The sequence below is a fragment of the Halichoeres trimaculatus genome, unplaced genomic scaffold, assembly GCF_033239565.1.
Source record: "Halichoeres trimaculatus isolate MK-OKI-2021-1 unplaced genomic scaffold, fHalTri1.1 fHalTri1_scaffold_3, whole genome shotgun sequence".
Lineage (NCBI taxonomy): Eukaryota > Metazoa > Chordata > Actinopteri > Labriformes > Labridae > Halichoeres > Halichoeres trimaculatus.
Window position 1 is genome coordinate 20,645,046 of NW_027437181.1, and position 13,430 is coordinate 20,658,475.

The 13,430-nt window shown below is 41.7% G+C and overlaps 2 protein-coding genes across 2 annotated transcripts; one reads left to right on the forward strand and one right to left on the reverse strand.

The window, feature by feature from the left end:
- Window positions 1-830: 830 nt before the first annotated feature.
- On the reverse strand, window positions 831-10,190 carry kif7 (kinesin family member 7). The gene is made up of 20 exons (XM_074666927.1): window positions 10,102-10,190; window positions 7,964-8,347; window positions 7,618-7,815; window positions 7,102-7,501; window positions 6,661-7,008; window positions 6,326-6,518; window positions 6,059-6,229; window positions 5,816-5,974; window positions 5,515-5,657; window positions 5,250-5,368; window positions 4,946-5,101; window positions 4,647-4,852; window positions 4,299-4,496; window positions 3,719-3,844; window positions 3,355-3,531; window positions 3,062-3,277; window positions 2,597-2,803; window positions 2,246-2,444; window positions 1,945-2,106; window positions 831-1,435 (listed from the first exon to the last, which is right to left on the reverse strand). The coding sequence occupies exons 2-20, from the start codon at window positions 8,292-8,294 to the stop codon at window positions 1,041-1,043; spliced, it is 4,104 nt and encodes a 1,367-aa protein (XP_074523028.1). The 5' UTR covers window positions 8,295-8,347; window positions 10,102-10,190; the 3' UTR covers window positions 831-1,040.
- Window positions 10,191-10,236: 46 nt separating this feature from the next.
- On the forward strand, window positions 10,237-13,315 carry LOC141788091 (arylamine N-acetyltransferase, pineal gland isozyme NAT-10-like). The gene is made up of 2 exons (XM_074666928.1): window positions 10,237-10,534; window positions 12,118-13,315. Exon 2 carries the CDS (start codon window positions 12,123-12,125, stop codon window positions 12,993-12,995), a length of 873 nt encoding a protein of 290 aa, XP_074523029.1. The 5' UTR covers window positions 10,237-10,534; window positions 12,118-12,122; the 3' UTR covers window positions 12,996-13,315.
- Window positions 13,316-13,430: the final 115 nt, after the last annotated feature.

A 13,430-nucleotide genomic window follows, 5' to 3' on the forward strand; every position in this document is an offset into this window, starting at 1 on the left:
TATGTTCCTGTGGTCAACTGCACAGGAGAGGTTCAGCGAAAAAAAAAAATCTGCTAAAAAAATAAACTTATTAGCAGGGATTTTACTTTGAAATGACAAGAAAGATGTACTGCATGCTATAACTCTAAGAAAGTCTAACCTATGCTCATAATGTCTTCAGGAGAGTCAGTAGCCTTGTGGTTTAAAGGCTGGTTGTAATGGTCCATATTTAAACACTTGTCCATTTTGAGCTTGAAGGAAATTATCAGGTCAATTCAATCATATAATCATTCTCTTCTTTCTTTATGTTGGGGATAGGCATGCTCAAACTCATAATCTGAGGACTTTTGTACATGTCAACAAAACAAGAAGTGGTTGCAATTGAGTTAGAAAGTTAAGTGTAAACTACAACGTTTGCTATACACTCCTCAGACTAAAATTTAAATTAATCATCTTGCATTTTTGGTAAATCTATTATTTTTTTTCCTGTATTGTCATGAATAAACAGTCATATGTTAATGAATTACTTCAAGGAAGGAGAAAACAACTCCAAATCACAATGATCATCAACAAAACCAGATCCCAAGTTCAGTCTACTGAGATTCACTTCACACCCACACTAATCTGACATTTCACAGCAGCTTTCATGCCTCATCTACACCAGATGTGATAACATCAATAGCAATCCATTGATTTAAAAAGGATTAAAGGCAAAAATATTTTCCTCCATTTTGTTGCAAGAAAATTGAGTATGACAAAACCATTTCACAAAAAGCAACAGTGAATTGAAAATAAATAGCAAGACAAGCCAGATGGAAAAGGTAAAAACAATTTAATATAAAATACTGTGGAAGGTAAAACTACATGATTAGAAACCAAGAAAACCTCATTTTATGGTTTCAATGCTAAAAGTTGATGGTGTGGACTGCACCACTTACCTAGAACATACTTGACCTCAGTGAAAGTGCTTCATTCAGTGGATGTCCTTGTTCATTAAAAAGCTCTATATACAATAAAAAAGTAATAAACAGGACAAAACTATGAATAAGACAAATGCATCTTCAGACTGGGTTCTTTCGGACATCAATGATTGCATTGTTTGAAGTCAGTGGTCCGACATTGAGGCTGGAGCGGCGGGATTCTCTACGAGACTTTACAACAGGAAGTGATGTTGTCCCGCCCCAGGACCCCACACCAGTCTGAACGACACGATTAACGGGAGCATCCACTGCTGCTCGCAGCCACAACTCTTCCATGGCGGCAGGTTCCTCTGTGGGGAGAGAGGAGCGCCTCCATGTGGATGGAAGAGGGGTGTTCACCAGCTCTCGCATCTCTTCCCTGGATCTTACAGGTTTTTCAGGCTGCCCAGACCCCCGTCCTCCTGGACTTTCTTCAGGGCAGCGGGTCAACTTCTCCATACTGCTGATGCCTGCTGGTTTATCCTCAGATCCTACAACTGATATATAATAGGATTATTTTTAAACCTGAGTATTACCCAGGTTTTAATGCATTGACATTTGTGTGTTAAAAAAAAAAAAAAAAAAAAAAAAAAAGAGCAGCTCGAACCATACCCCTCCACCTAACCACCAAGCATGAAAAACCTTGAAAAACTTTCAAAATTCCTTAAAGCTCAGTTTTTGGGGAAATAATAACAAGTTTATGAAATTACTAAAATACTAAAGATAGCAAGAGTGTTTTCTTTTTTCATTGCAAAGTTCTCTGGTAATATTTGTGTGTGTAATATCTACTGTTTTTAATCACACTTGTTAAAAATCTGCCTTTGCTGTCACTGAGGAAAAAAAGCTGAACCAAGATAATCTGCCCACAAATCAATTTATGTGGTAAAATCAAAGCACGACTTCATGATGTGACTATCTGAGAACAATTGGCAGAAAACAGTAAACAATAATTATCACAGCTGCTGATATTAGAACAAAAAACCTTTTGATCTAAGAGTCTTTTCACCTCTAGTCTGCTCCTTTGGCTGGCTTGCTGAGCCACAGACTTCCCTCAGTCTGTTGCTAAGTTCCTGATTTGCTGCCTTGTAGTGGTTCAGCTCCTTACTGAGGTTATGAATCCAACCTTCAAACTGCCGTTGCCTCCCAGCCAGACCCTCATCCATTTGCTCTGTGTGAAGAAGAAAACAAAAACAAGAGGACATGCAAATATTCTCAATAAAGAGGATTAATTGTGACACCAGTTGTAGACCAAAGAGCAAAAAGCAACCATCCGTTCAACCATTTTTCTATCAATACAAAGTCTGCACCTCGACACTGCTGCAGTAAGAGCTGAACGCTCCTCTCGTGTTCTTTCTGCTGCTGCGTCAGCCGGCGATCTGTGTCAAGTTGTGTGCGATCAAGTGCGCTCTCCAACCACTGCACCAGCCTCTGCTGCTCATCCAGCTGCATCTCCAGCTCAGCCAGAGCGAGCTGTAGCTTCCGCTCCTCCTCACGCAGAGACACCACCTACAGGATCAAACACGAGGACAGTTTTTAGTGGTAAATTTAAAAATGTTTTGCATTTATTGTTTGTGTATACTGCCCTAACTGAGCGACCTATAGATTATGTAACAATGATGATGTATTGATATAGAGCATAGGCTGAGTGCTGCACTGACCTTGTCAAAATACTTGCACAGCAGAGCCCTGGTCTCAGAGGCAGACAGGTAACTGAGTTTGGCCATTAAGTTCATTTCCCACTGAGAGAGCATACTGGCAGATGCCCTCAGCTGTCTCTGTCGCTGAGTGATGGCCTCATTCTTGTACTCGATGGCTGCGTCAAGAGCCTCGATTGCCTCATCAAACTGGAAAAGTGTTCGCTCCTCCTGGAAATGCCATAAAGAGTGGATAGACTTAAAAATAATTTTGTCACATGGAGGAATTCTGAGAGGACTCTTCCAAATACTTTGCAATAAAAACTGTTATTACCAGTTTTACAGATAAGCAAGACCTTTTATACCATGAAACTATAAAGTTTCATCTGTCACATAGTCAGAAATATATCCTCATGTGAATGGTATCAGAGAAATGCAATTTAAAAAATCACGTCTCATCTTCTGTTATCCCCCGTAGTAGAAACTGACCTCAGGGGAGAGCAGGTTCCCCTGCCGCAACTTATCATCCAGCTCTTCTCTTTGTTTCAGCAGTGAATCTTTCTCCTGACGCAGGTTGGAGATCTCTTGGCGAATCTGTTGTGAGTCTTGGGCACTGCTGCTACGAAGCAGACCATTCCTCTCACTCAGCTCTTGTTCAAGTGTCTCAATGCGTCCCGTTAACATCACCAGGTCTTTACTCAGAGCCTAGGAAGTTGATGAAGGAACAGTTAAAGCTAATGTTTCCCGTCTCTCTAAATTGAAGCATTTGTAGCCGTCAGTACCTGACTGGAACGGAGCCTCTTAGTCTCCAGTCCACTGCGTTCCTGCAGCAGGGCTTCTTTCTTGGCCAGGATTTCCTCTCGTTTAGTCAGCTCCCCTTCCAGATCCTCCAGCCCCCTCCTCTGTTCCAACACACGCTCCATTTCTTCATCCAGCCAACGCTTTTGCTCTTCAATCTTCTGCTCACAGAATATAAGACAAAAGCCCAAAAATCATGCAGACATAAAGGCACGGATACAAAGTCAGGCTGCAGTGAAGTGACAGCCCTCCAATTAAACTCTACAGCTCTCTACCAAAAAAACAAAACGTCCTGCAGATTGTGGGCAGCTAGTTTTGTATAAATTTATCAGTAGACCCCTGTCACACCTGTTGCTCTTCTAGTGAAATGACAGAGCCATTACTGCCGCTGCGTCTCTGCCTCTGGAATGCAGCGATCTCCTCTGTCTTTATCCTGAGGATCTTTTGCTGCTGTTCGTTCTTTATCTCGAGCTCCTACAAAAGATTTGGAGGATCAGAAAAAGAAAAAGGTCAAATATGTTCAAATCATTTTTCAATTACATATCATGCATTTAGCCTTAATATAACATACATCTCTTTCTACGCTGTAACTACACTTGATGGACAGTTGGAATATTTCACAAGACATCCAGAGAGAGATTTCATTTTCAAGGCTGAAAGACTTTTTTTTTCCCTCAAACAGAAAAACAAAACAACACCGTTTTGAAATAAATTATTTGATTCAGAAGCAGATAAGACTCATTCTATCAACAGTGTTATTACTGACCCATGTCAGATGATAAATGACTCTAATGACAGTAAATCATTTGGGTAAGTTTTTGGACTCCACTATTAGACCACAGGTAGTCCCCCTGTCAGATCTGTAGAGCTTGTTTCTAAGTATTTCTAAAGGACATTTCTGCCTTTCAGCTGGATTGAGCTCAGCTACCTTAACTCTGTGAGTTCTGCGCTGCATCTCCGTCTCCAGGCGCCGTTTCTGCTGACTCTCCTGACGCAGTCGTCTTTGCAGCTGCTCCTGCTGCTGCCTCATACTCTGAACACTTCGCTCAAGTTCCAACACACGCCGTTCGCTCTGTGCAGGGAGGTTAGCCAGACGAGCAGTGTCTCTCTGTCGCTGACTAAGAACCTGAATAAAACACAAGCACATATTTCTTTTAGGAGTTTAAAGTGAAAAGACTGTTCATAGAAACACTTTTTCCAGGCAACACAAACCAGCATCAGTATTTCTCGGCTGTTCGTTTAATCACACATTTAAACAAAAGTGCGACAGTCTAACCTGAACTTTGCTCTGAGCTGCAGCGATCTTTCTTCGACACTCCTGTGCTCTGGTCTTGTCTGTGGTGCTGATTTCTCTCTCCTGCCTCTCCAGATCCTGCAGCTGCCGCTGGGCCTCCTGGAGCTCCTGTCGCGCCTGCAAGGCTTCACCCTCTAAAGCTGTGATCTTATGGCTGTACTGCTTGTTCAGGGCCTGAGCATCTTTGCCTAAAGAAAATTTAAAAAAGCAAATGATTCATCGAAGCAGAGGAGGAATACTTTGAGACAGGAAAGGGAGAGCAACACAAAGTAAATTTCAACCTGTTTTGACCAGCTCTTTGATGAGTTCTTCCTTCATACGGATGGTGACAGACAGCTCCCTGATCTTCTGCTGTGCCTGGTGAAGTCCCCACTCAGTGACGCCCTCAAAACTTTTCAGACTTTCACGGGCAGATATCTCCCCGGTGCTGGCATTTGCTACACAGGGATTAAAGAGAGCACACAGGAGGAAAAACACAGAGTGATAATGCAGCCCTGAGAAATCACATTTCAGACTCTCACCTTGGATATGTGGACAAATTAGATTTCATTTGAACAGATGAGAGCACAAGATCGGTAGACTTACACGCTTTTCTGGAAAAGCAGGGATGCTGCTCTAGCTCCAGCTGAGGTATGAGCCCTCTCCCAGCAGCTGTTAGTCCTCCTGACAGCATGTCTCTCTTGGTCCAGGTCAGGTTAACCAGCCTGCCAGAATTATAAAACCATCAAATACATGTCACTCGTAACATTAAAAGAACCCACTGTCAGCAGTTCTTCAGTGTATTTCAGAAATCACATCAACCCTCGTTTCAGAAGTGTAAGGTTTTAAGAGTGATTTTTAATTAACGTACTTCCGTCGTTCTCTGTTGAAGTTGAGATGACTGCCTTCTTCTTCTGTGTCCTCTGTTTCTGCTCCTCCTGGGAACTCCTGCTCCTCACATAGGCTCCCATCCTGATCACCATGACCGCTGCCAGAGTAGCCCAGCGGACTAACCTATAACCATGTTTACCATCAGTGCTGCAAACAGGTAAAAAACTATTTTGACCGTAGCGTGCTGCAACTTAAGTGAGCACTTACCACTCAGAAAACAAGTCAAGCTCTACCTCTGAAAGCTTTAAACTCCTTTAAACCCCATACCACACCCTGACTACCTGTCTGTGTGTGCCTCCATTCTGGCTGTGTTGCATGGAGCCCATGGGAGCTGTGTGTGGTCGCGCTCTTAAATTGAGCCCCAGGCCCATTAGTCCTGTAGTTGACAGATGACACTGCAGCTCTGCTATCAGGTCCTGTTGTTCCTGAAGCTTATCACTCTGAAGAGAGACACATCACATCTCATGTATCTGTTTTTCTGATTAGTAGGACACAGCATCCTTTGATTGAGCACTGCATCTCACCTGCTGCTTGTATTGCTCCATAGCGTCCTCAAGAGCAGCTAAAAAGTCTGTGTTCTCCCTCTCCAACCTGTGGATCTGTGCTTGAAGCTGATGAACAGTGCTTTCATCCTTCTCTCCATCTTTTTCACTTTCATGAGCATGACTCCACCTCTCCTCTGCAGCTTCTGGATCCTGGTTAATACATACAAGTCATCAACTCTTGAACCACAAGTCCCTAATCTCAGTGAAGCACTTTAGATGGTTATTTTGCAGAAAGTAGAGACTCACCTGGTTTCTCACAGAAGGCCTCCCTCTCCTTAACCCAACACTATCCTCAGTGGAGCTGTTCTCGATGCCACTGTCTGGTCCGGAGGCTGTGGTCAGTCCGCTCCGCTCTTCCTCCACTGAGCACAGCCACTCTTTCACTCTCATACTCTGCTCTGCAGTCAGAGCTCCTTCACTCTGCAGCTCCCTCAGTAGCCTGGGGATCATACACAGGGTTTATTGTGAAGAGCAGAACCACTGTTTAGACTGTTCAGAGAATGATGTGGTGATACTGTGGTGTACTTCCTAAACCTATTTTCAAATTCAAAGTCAACATGAATTAATGAACATGTCTTAACCTGTAAGCAGTGTCTGTACATGTCCTATAGTGGGCGCTTTGGGACTGCAGTCTGCTAATCTCTCCCTCTCCCAGGCGAGGTCTCCGTTGTGGATCAGCATGAGAGATGATGCGAGTCTCTGAGCGCTGGCGGTTTTCAAGAGCCTTACGGAGGGCCTTGATTTGTTGCTCTAGTCCTTCTACTCGGTCTGGCTCACGTTTGCAGTTGACTGTTGCACGGTTTTGAATGTTTCTGGCCCTTGTAGCATAGTTGAGCGTATTAAGACTCTCATCAAAGTCTGAGGAAGATGGGCTGATGCAGGCAATCATCAGGGTTTTGGAATTTCCTCCCAAAGAGTCTTTAAGGATCCTTCAGGGAAGACGGATTGTGTTAAAACCAAACATTCAGTTACATTTGATCTCTTAAGTTTGTCATGATTTTACTAAATCATTCAATCTGTACCTTGTGATTTTGGAGTCCCGATAGGGTATGTGTGATCCTTTCCTCTTGGGGTCCCCCAGCGCCCCGATAACATTCCCAAGAGCCAGAAGACCGCTGTTGATCTGAATGCTCTCCTTCAGTCTTTCTCCTGTGTTCCCTGTCTTTAAGATGCGCTCGGATCCTGCCAAGTCCACAAAATGGAATTTGGAAGACAACATTTGTGGTCCTGAGCTTGTAGCTGTCCCATAAAGGCGAGAGCTTCCCCGGCGCTGGTCCATATACAAGGTGAAAATGGTGTGCGAGCGGCTGGAGTTTGGATTCATCTGGGTTGCACCGGTGTGCCTGGCTGTGTTTCCTGACTCCAGTAAGCTCAACACCTCATCCAGACCCTCCACCTCGCACTCCCTTACCCCACATAAAACTAAAGTCATGCAGACAAAAAGAAAAAATGCACCATTTATAATGAAGCAAAACAGTGTGGCTGCATTTTATTACAAAGAATCATGCTTGCAAATCATTTAACTGCTGATTCCATACCTATGGTGCCCTTATCCTCCCTGATGTGGATGTCTTTGCTGGCTGTCTCCACCTCTAACAAGTCCTTGAACTCCTCTTTATAGACCTCCAGGTAGGAGACTCGGACAGAGAAGTCAGTGAGGTCATTTTCATCGAGAAGCCTGAAGACATCTGCAACAGCCCGAGGGATGATTCCCTGCTCCTCATCTCGAAAGGAACCTTCAAAAGCAGGCACCACAAACAAAATCTTACAGTTCAACAGTATGAGCACAGTGTAAACTTTGGAAAAGACTTCAAGCAGAGATCATTTGGTTCATGTTAAGACAGTACAGACTTTCTGATAGAAAAAATCAAATTAAAGGCTTACAAATGTTAGCTTCTCCAATGGTGTATGTCTTGCCTGAGCCGGTCTGTCCATAGGCAAAGACTGTAGCGTTAAAACCTTGAAAGAAGGCGTCTATGAGTGGCTGCACAGAGTCCGAGTAGACTGCATCCTGGCAGCAGGTTTCTTCAAACAGGAAGTCACAAAGAAAGTGTCGGTCATGGCCCAGAGTCACCCGGCACAGCTCTGTGTCCACAGTGATACAGCTCTCATGGCAGTGCAGGAGCTCTTTAGGCAGAAGAGGGCGCACACGAACAGCCACTTGCACTGCAGAATAATCCCCTCTGCCTTGACCACTCGGCACTTTGGGAGACATTTCTGCAGCACTGTCATGTGTTCTCCTGTTATGTGTGGATCATGTTTGGGCCACTGGAGGAGAAAAAAGTAATTCTTCAGCAAACATTTTGTCAATGGTCCAGGATGCTGAATAAAGGATGCATGTGTACTTCTAAACACTGTATAAATCAACATCCAGCCATCCTCATCTGCTTACCCTGCTTAAATGAATTTGGAAGTTCAAAACGCACTGATAAATCAGCCCTAGTAACCTGGTAGAATGAGGACATCATGTGTCTTAAATTTAAAGCAGTAATACTTTAGCTCATCCTTGAGTGACTTATTCATATTGTGAATATTGTTGTGCCTTAAACTTGTTTTAAGTAATGAGGTTCATGTTCAGCATGTGTTTGACAAATATATTTCGGATAGATTGTGTCTACATTAATGTCAAGAATAATTTGTACAAGTAGCTTTGAAATACCCTGTGCCACACAAATAGTAGCATTCCTGACCTTAAAAAAAGAACTTATTTTTTTGTGTGTATGTTTTATAACAGTTATGTCTAAAAACTTCTGAAACTTTCATTTGCTTTGTTTTAATAAAAACAAGGATTGGAACACTGTTAGAATATGATCCATATTTCAATCCACATTACAACATCTTAAACGTCTTGATGTGAGGAGCATTCCTATACATCAGGTTTCCAAATGAAGTTAAAGTTCAAGGACAAGGTATTGGGTTTATGAAAACTTTAATTTAATTGGTAAAATGTAAATAAAGGGATTTCACTCCTGTTTTTTAAACTAGATCACATTGAAATAGGTCCTGATTTAGAACTGCGATCCAAAGAATCACCTCTTGAAGGCTTTGTACTCAAAGTCATAGGCATATCTTTACTTCCCCTACAAAGCCCAAATCTGTTGTCTACTTTGCAGCAAAGCACCAACAGTAATTTTGGAACTTGATGAACAATTGATTTGTCGTCTTTCACTGTGGTTCTCTCACCTTTCTTCTAACTGGTCATAATCAACTTCTTTATCTGTCAATGTGTCAAAAAGACCTTAAATCAGATATTAGAGGCCGTATTCCTTGTTTTCTTTCTGAATTATTAAAGAGGACTTACAAAAAAAGGATTCAATTCTTACTCTTGACAACCATCATTTGATGGGGGGTGAAACATGTCTCTAAAATAACCTAGGACAGATATGAGTGGCCTAGGTATTGTGTTCCTTGATCAGGGCCAGGTCCAATGTGGTCTATAGGTATCAGTAAGCAATAAACTAATCCATTTCTTGCATTTTCACGTATATTAAAAAATCTGTAGAAAACACTGTGACACCTCCAACATTCAATAGTCAGTATGGCATTTTCACAAGCAAAACGAATATGTCACAACTCTCTGCTGTTTTAAGCTGTCTTCGATGGTCTAGTGCAGATCTAACATGTAAAGGCAGTGATGGTTTTGTATCAGCTGAATTAGACGCAGCGGATTGGATGCTAACTTTCATCACTACAGACAGCATCTTGAACAAATTAAAGTTTTTATTACCGTTATCCCTCAGATAACTCTCTGAAACTGTAACTTTCATAACAGGAGGCTTTCTAACTTTTACACTGGCGCCAGCTCAGTTGCCTGTTTTCGAAATAACCTCAGCTAGGCTAAAGTTAGCCTCTTAGCCAAGTGCAGCCCGAACAACAAAATCAAAACATGAGGATGGGGCTGGATATCGGTATTTAGAGGAGCTATCATGTTCCGCTGAGGGATTAACAACTTAACTCTATGTCAAACTGCTTCCAACGACTGATGGAGCTCTCGTATCGACTTGGAGAGGAAAATAACTTACTTTAATGTGTCAGAAGTTACACCGTGGATTCAGGATAACTCAGGAGTGTTTTTGGAGAATGGAGGTTGGGGAGCAGCTCGGGGGGAGGAGCCCAAAAGTTTGAGAAGGAGGGAGGGATCCGCCTGCTGGACAGGAGATCTTTGACACGCACTGGGGGTCAGAAGCGACACATGTGTTGGTGTTGTGTGCCTGCAGTCTGCAAAAACTACGTATTTATTTTGCAGATTGCTCGATCAACCAGTACTTGCAGGGGTCCAGAGGTCCTTAGTTAATCATCAGGTTTTTCAGTCACTTCCGTAATATAAGTCCTGCAAGTTCAGTTCACTACACGTTGAACTTTCTTGAAGAAGTTACAGAGCAATTCCTACAAGGGGGAATTTTGTAACACAAGATTTAGAAGAAGATCCTCAGGTGGAACTATCGGCAGAAAAAGGTATGTTTTTCATTGTTGTTCAGATAACGTAAATGTACTGTTCACACTGTTCATTTACAGTCAGTGAGCGCAGTGAAACAGCTGCTTGATCAATGACAGAACCCATTAGAAAGAAATACCCAGGCACACAATACAAACATTTGTGTTGTTTCCAAGTTCAAAGCTTGATCATTTAGTCCCTAAGCGTTATATCATTAACATCCTGTTTTGGTCGTCATGTGACATTAATATGACAGGACATCCTCAAAATGGTGGTTTAACTTGTGAACAAAAGTCAACCAAGCTAATTTTTAAACGCCCTTTAATACCAAGGTGAGTTTAAACGCACTAGTTTGAATGTTATATATACATGTCCCAAAGTCACCCTTTTTAACCATATTTCCTTAACAAACTAAGACAAATTACAAAAAGATTGCTTTGACGCTGTGGCTTGAATAAAGTTGTAGTAAAACAATCACTTTAGCTGTTTTAAATACCTTTTATTCTAGATGTGTTCTGTTGTTCAACGTTAAGTACATTTGATCACATATTAACACAAAACAATGTCACATTGTGAGGATATTGGTGAAATACCAAACTAAACAGATTTTACAATTAAACAGGTTTAAATTAAGTATTCTACACTTATTAGTTTATTAGTTATTAATTTATTATATACTTGTATTTTTAGTACGACCACAAGTAAGACTTTACTCTTCAGAATGTGTTAGAAACCAATTGAGATAACAGTGACTTTGAGGGATGCAACATCAGCTAAATGTCTGTTTTTCAGTTCTTTACATCTTCAATGGTTTGCTGAGGAGCACCAATGAGGCTGCAGTATTTCCAATTAGTTTGCCTATTTTACAAGATAAAGCTCTACCGTAAAATAAAAGTTGTTTAACTGCAATGTCAAAGACACAGCTTTGATATGTTTTGCATAAGCAAATAGAGGCAAAATTGTGTTATTAAGCAGAAAAAAATGTTGATTTAAAAAATGCAATGACACAAAGGGGCTTGGAACCAACACATATGTTTGTGTTGTGTGCCAGGGTATTTCTTGCGGACTGCCCGATTCACTTATCAACCAGTACTTGAATGGGTTCAGAGGTCCTCAGTTAATATCAGCTTTTTCAGTCACTCCCTAATGTGACTCCTGCAAACTCAGCTTATTACACGCTGAACTTTCTTGAAGAAGTTGCAGAGCAATTCCTAAACGATGAACTTTTGTAACTCAAGATACTGCATCCTCAGATTACACTATCGGCAGGGAAAGTAATGTTTTCCTGTGTTGGTCAGAGAACATAAGTACTGTACACGGTGTTCATTTACAGTCAGTGAGCGCTGTGGACCAGATTGATTCACGGCACATCAAAGTCTCTATGACAACACCACGCTGGCTAACGTAGTTTAAAAGTGAGGAAAACAAACACACGCCTGGTTAAAAGTCACATCTTTACTATAGTGTGCGTAAGACTCTGGGCCAGAAGGTGGCGAGGCAGCCCAGTTAAAACAGATCCGCCTCATTGCATCTTTAAGAGAAACTATTTGAAATCAAAGATCTGTTATTTAATGTGTCTGTGCGACATCTTTTTTTTCTACAGGCAAAATGAATCTGGAGGAATACTTCAAAAGAATTGATTTCCATGGCTCCTTTGACAAGCCAGATCTTTCAACACTTAAGGTGATCCACAAACAGCATGTCATGTCGATTCCATTTGAAAACCTCAGCATTCACTGTGGAGAAAGGATCACCTTGGACCTGGAGGTCATCTTTGAAAAGCTCGTGAGGAGCAACCGTGGAGGTTGGTGCATGGAGAACAACCTCTTGTTTGGCTGGGTGCTGAGAGAAATGGGCTATGACATCACCACCTTGGGCTCCAGAGTTTTCAGCAGTGTCACCAATGACTTTCCACCAGCTGAAACTCATCTAATTAATTTGGTCACCATTGGGGGACTTGCTTATGTGGTAGATGTAAGCTTTGGGGTGTCTTACCAAATATGGGAACCCCTGGAGCTCATCTCTGGGAAAGACCAACCTCAGGCAGCGGGTATCTTTAGACTCATTGACAGGGGAGACATCTGGGTGCTGGAGAAGACTGCTAGAAAGCCTGAGGTTCTCAATCCAGACTTTGCAAACTCATTTCTATTGAGCAAGCAAGGAACACATCCGATCTATGGCTTCACCCTGATGCAAAGAGAGGTGGAACATTTCCTTGAGACCAATGACAACCTCCAGACAGACCCTGCATCACTGTTCACCAATAAGTCCATCTGTTCTTTGCAAACCTTAACAGGATTCAGATCTCTAATTGGCTGGACGTACTGTGAAGTCACATACAAACCTGAGGAAGGTGTTGACATCATAGACATGGGTGACATATCAGATGAGAAGCTAGAGTCAGTTCTTAAGGAAAAGTTCAATATAAAACTGCAGCGCAAACTGAAAGCTGCTAATAGAAAGGCATCCTATACAATCTAAAAATATAAAAAGTAATGGGCAAAGCAGGAAGTAGAACTAAGTTGTAACAAAGATACTAAGTTCCATTTTGATTTTGTCATAAATGTATTGTCAAGGCCCAGTTTTAGAAGGCAAACAATCTGGAGAAATAAACCTGTTAGTTTTTGAGACAAAAATAAACAGACTATGAAAACATCAAACTACAGTCAGTTTGACTTGGTAAGAACAAGAAGCTTAAATATTTACAACTGGATGAGTGGAAATGGTCAACTTGTCAAATCATTATCCAATGTTCACATTATTTGCTTTCGGTTTAATGCACAGAACATTAACTACTTGAAAATTGTGGACTATTAAAGTTGAATCGTGTTGTCCCTCAACACCACTGTCGTGTTACCCTTTTTATTTCATCACATCTTAGAAATGTTACATTAGTGTCGTGTCTGTTAAAATCTT

Bases quoted from the DNA above. Each gene is read 5' to 3' on its own strand.
- kif7 (XM_074666927.1), bottom strand. From the start codon at position 8,294: ATGTCTCCCAAAGTGCCGAGTGGTCAAGGCAGAGGGGATTATTCTGCA. The intron at 6,230-6,325 runs GTGAGTCTCTAC...TGTATTAACCAG, and splicing joins GGCCTTCTGTGAGAAACCAG to GATCCAGAAGCTGCAGAGGA. The intron at 5,102-5,249 runs GTAAGTCTACCG...ATCCCTGTGTAG, and splicing joins CTGCTTTTCCAGAAAAGCGT to CAAATGCCAGCACCGGGGAG.
- LOC141788091 (XM_074666928.1), top strand. From the start codon at position 12,123: ATGAATCTGGAGGAATACTTCAAAAGAATTGATTTCCATGGCTCCTTT.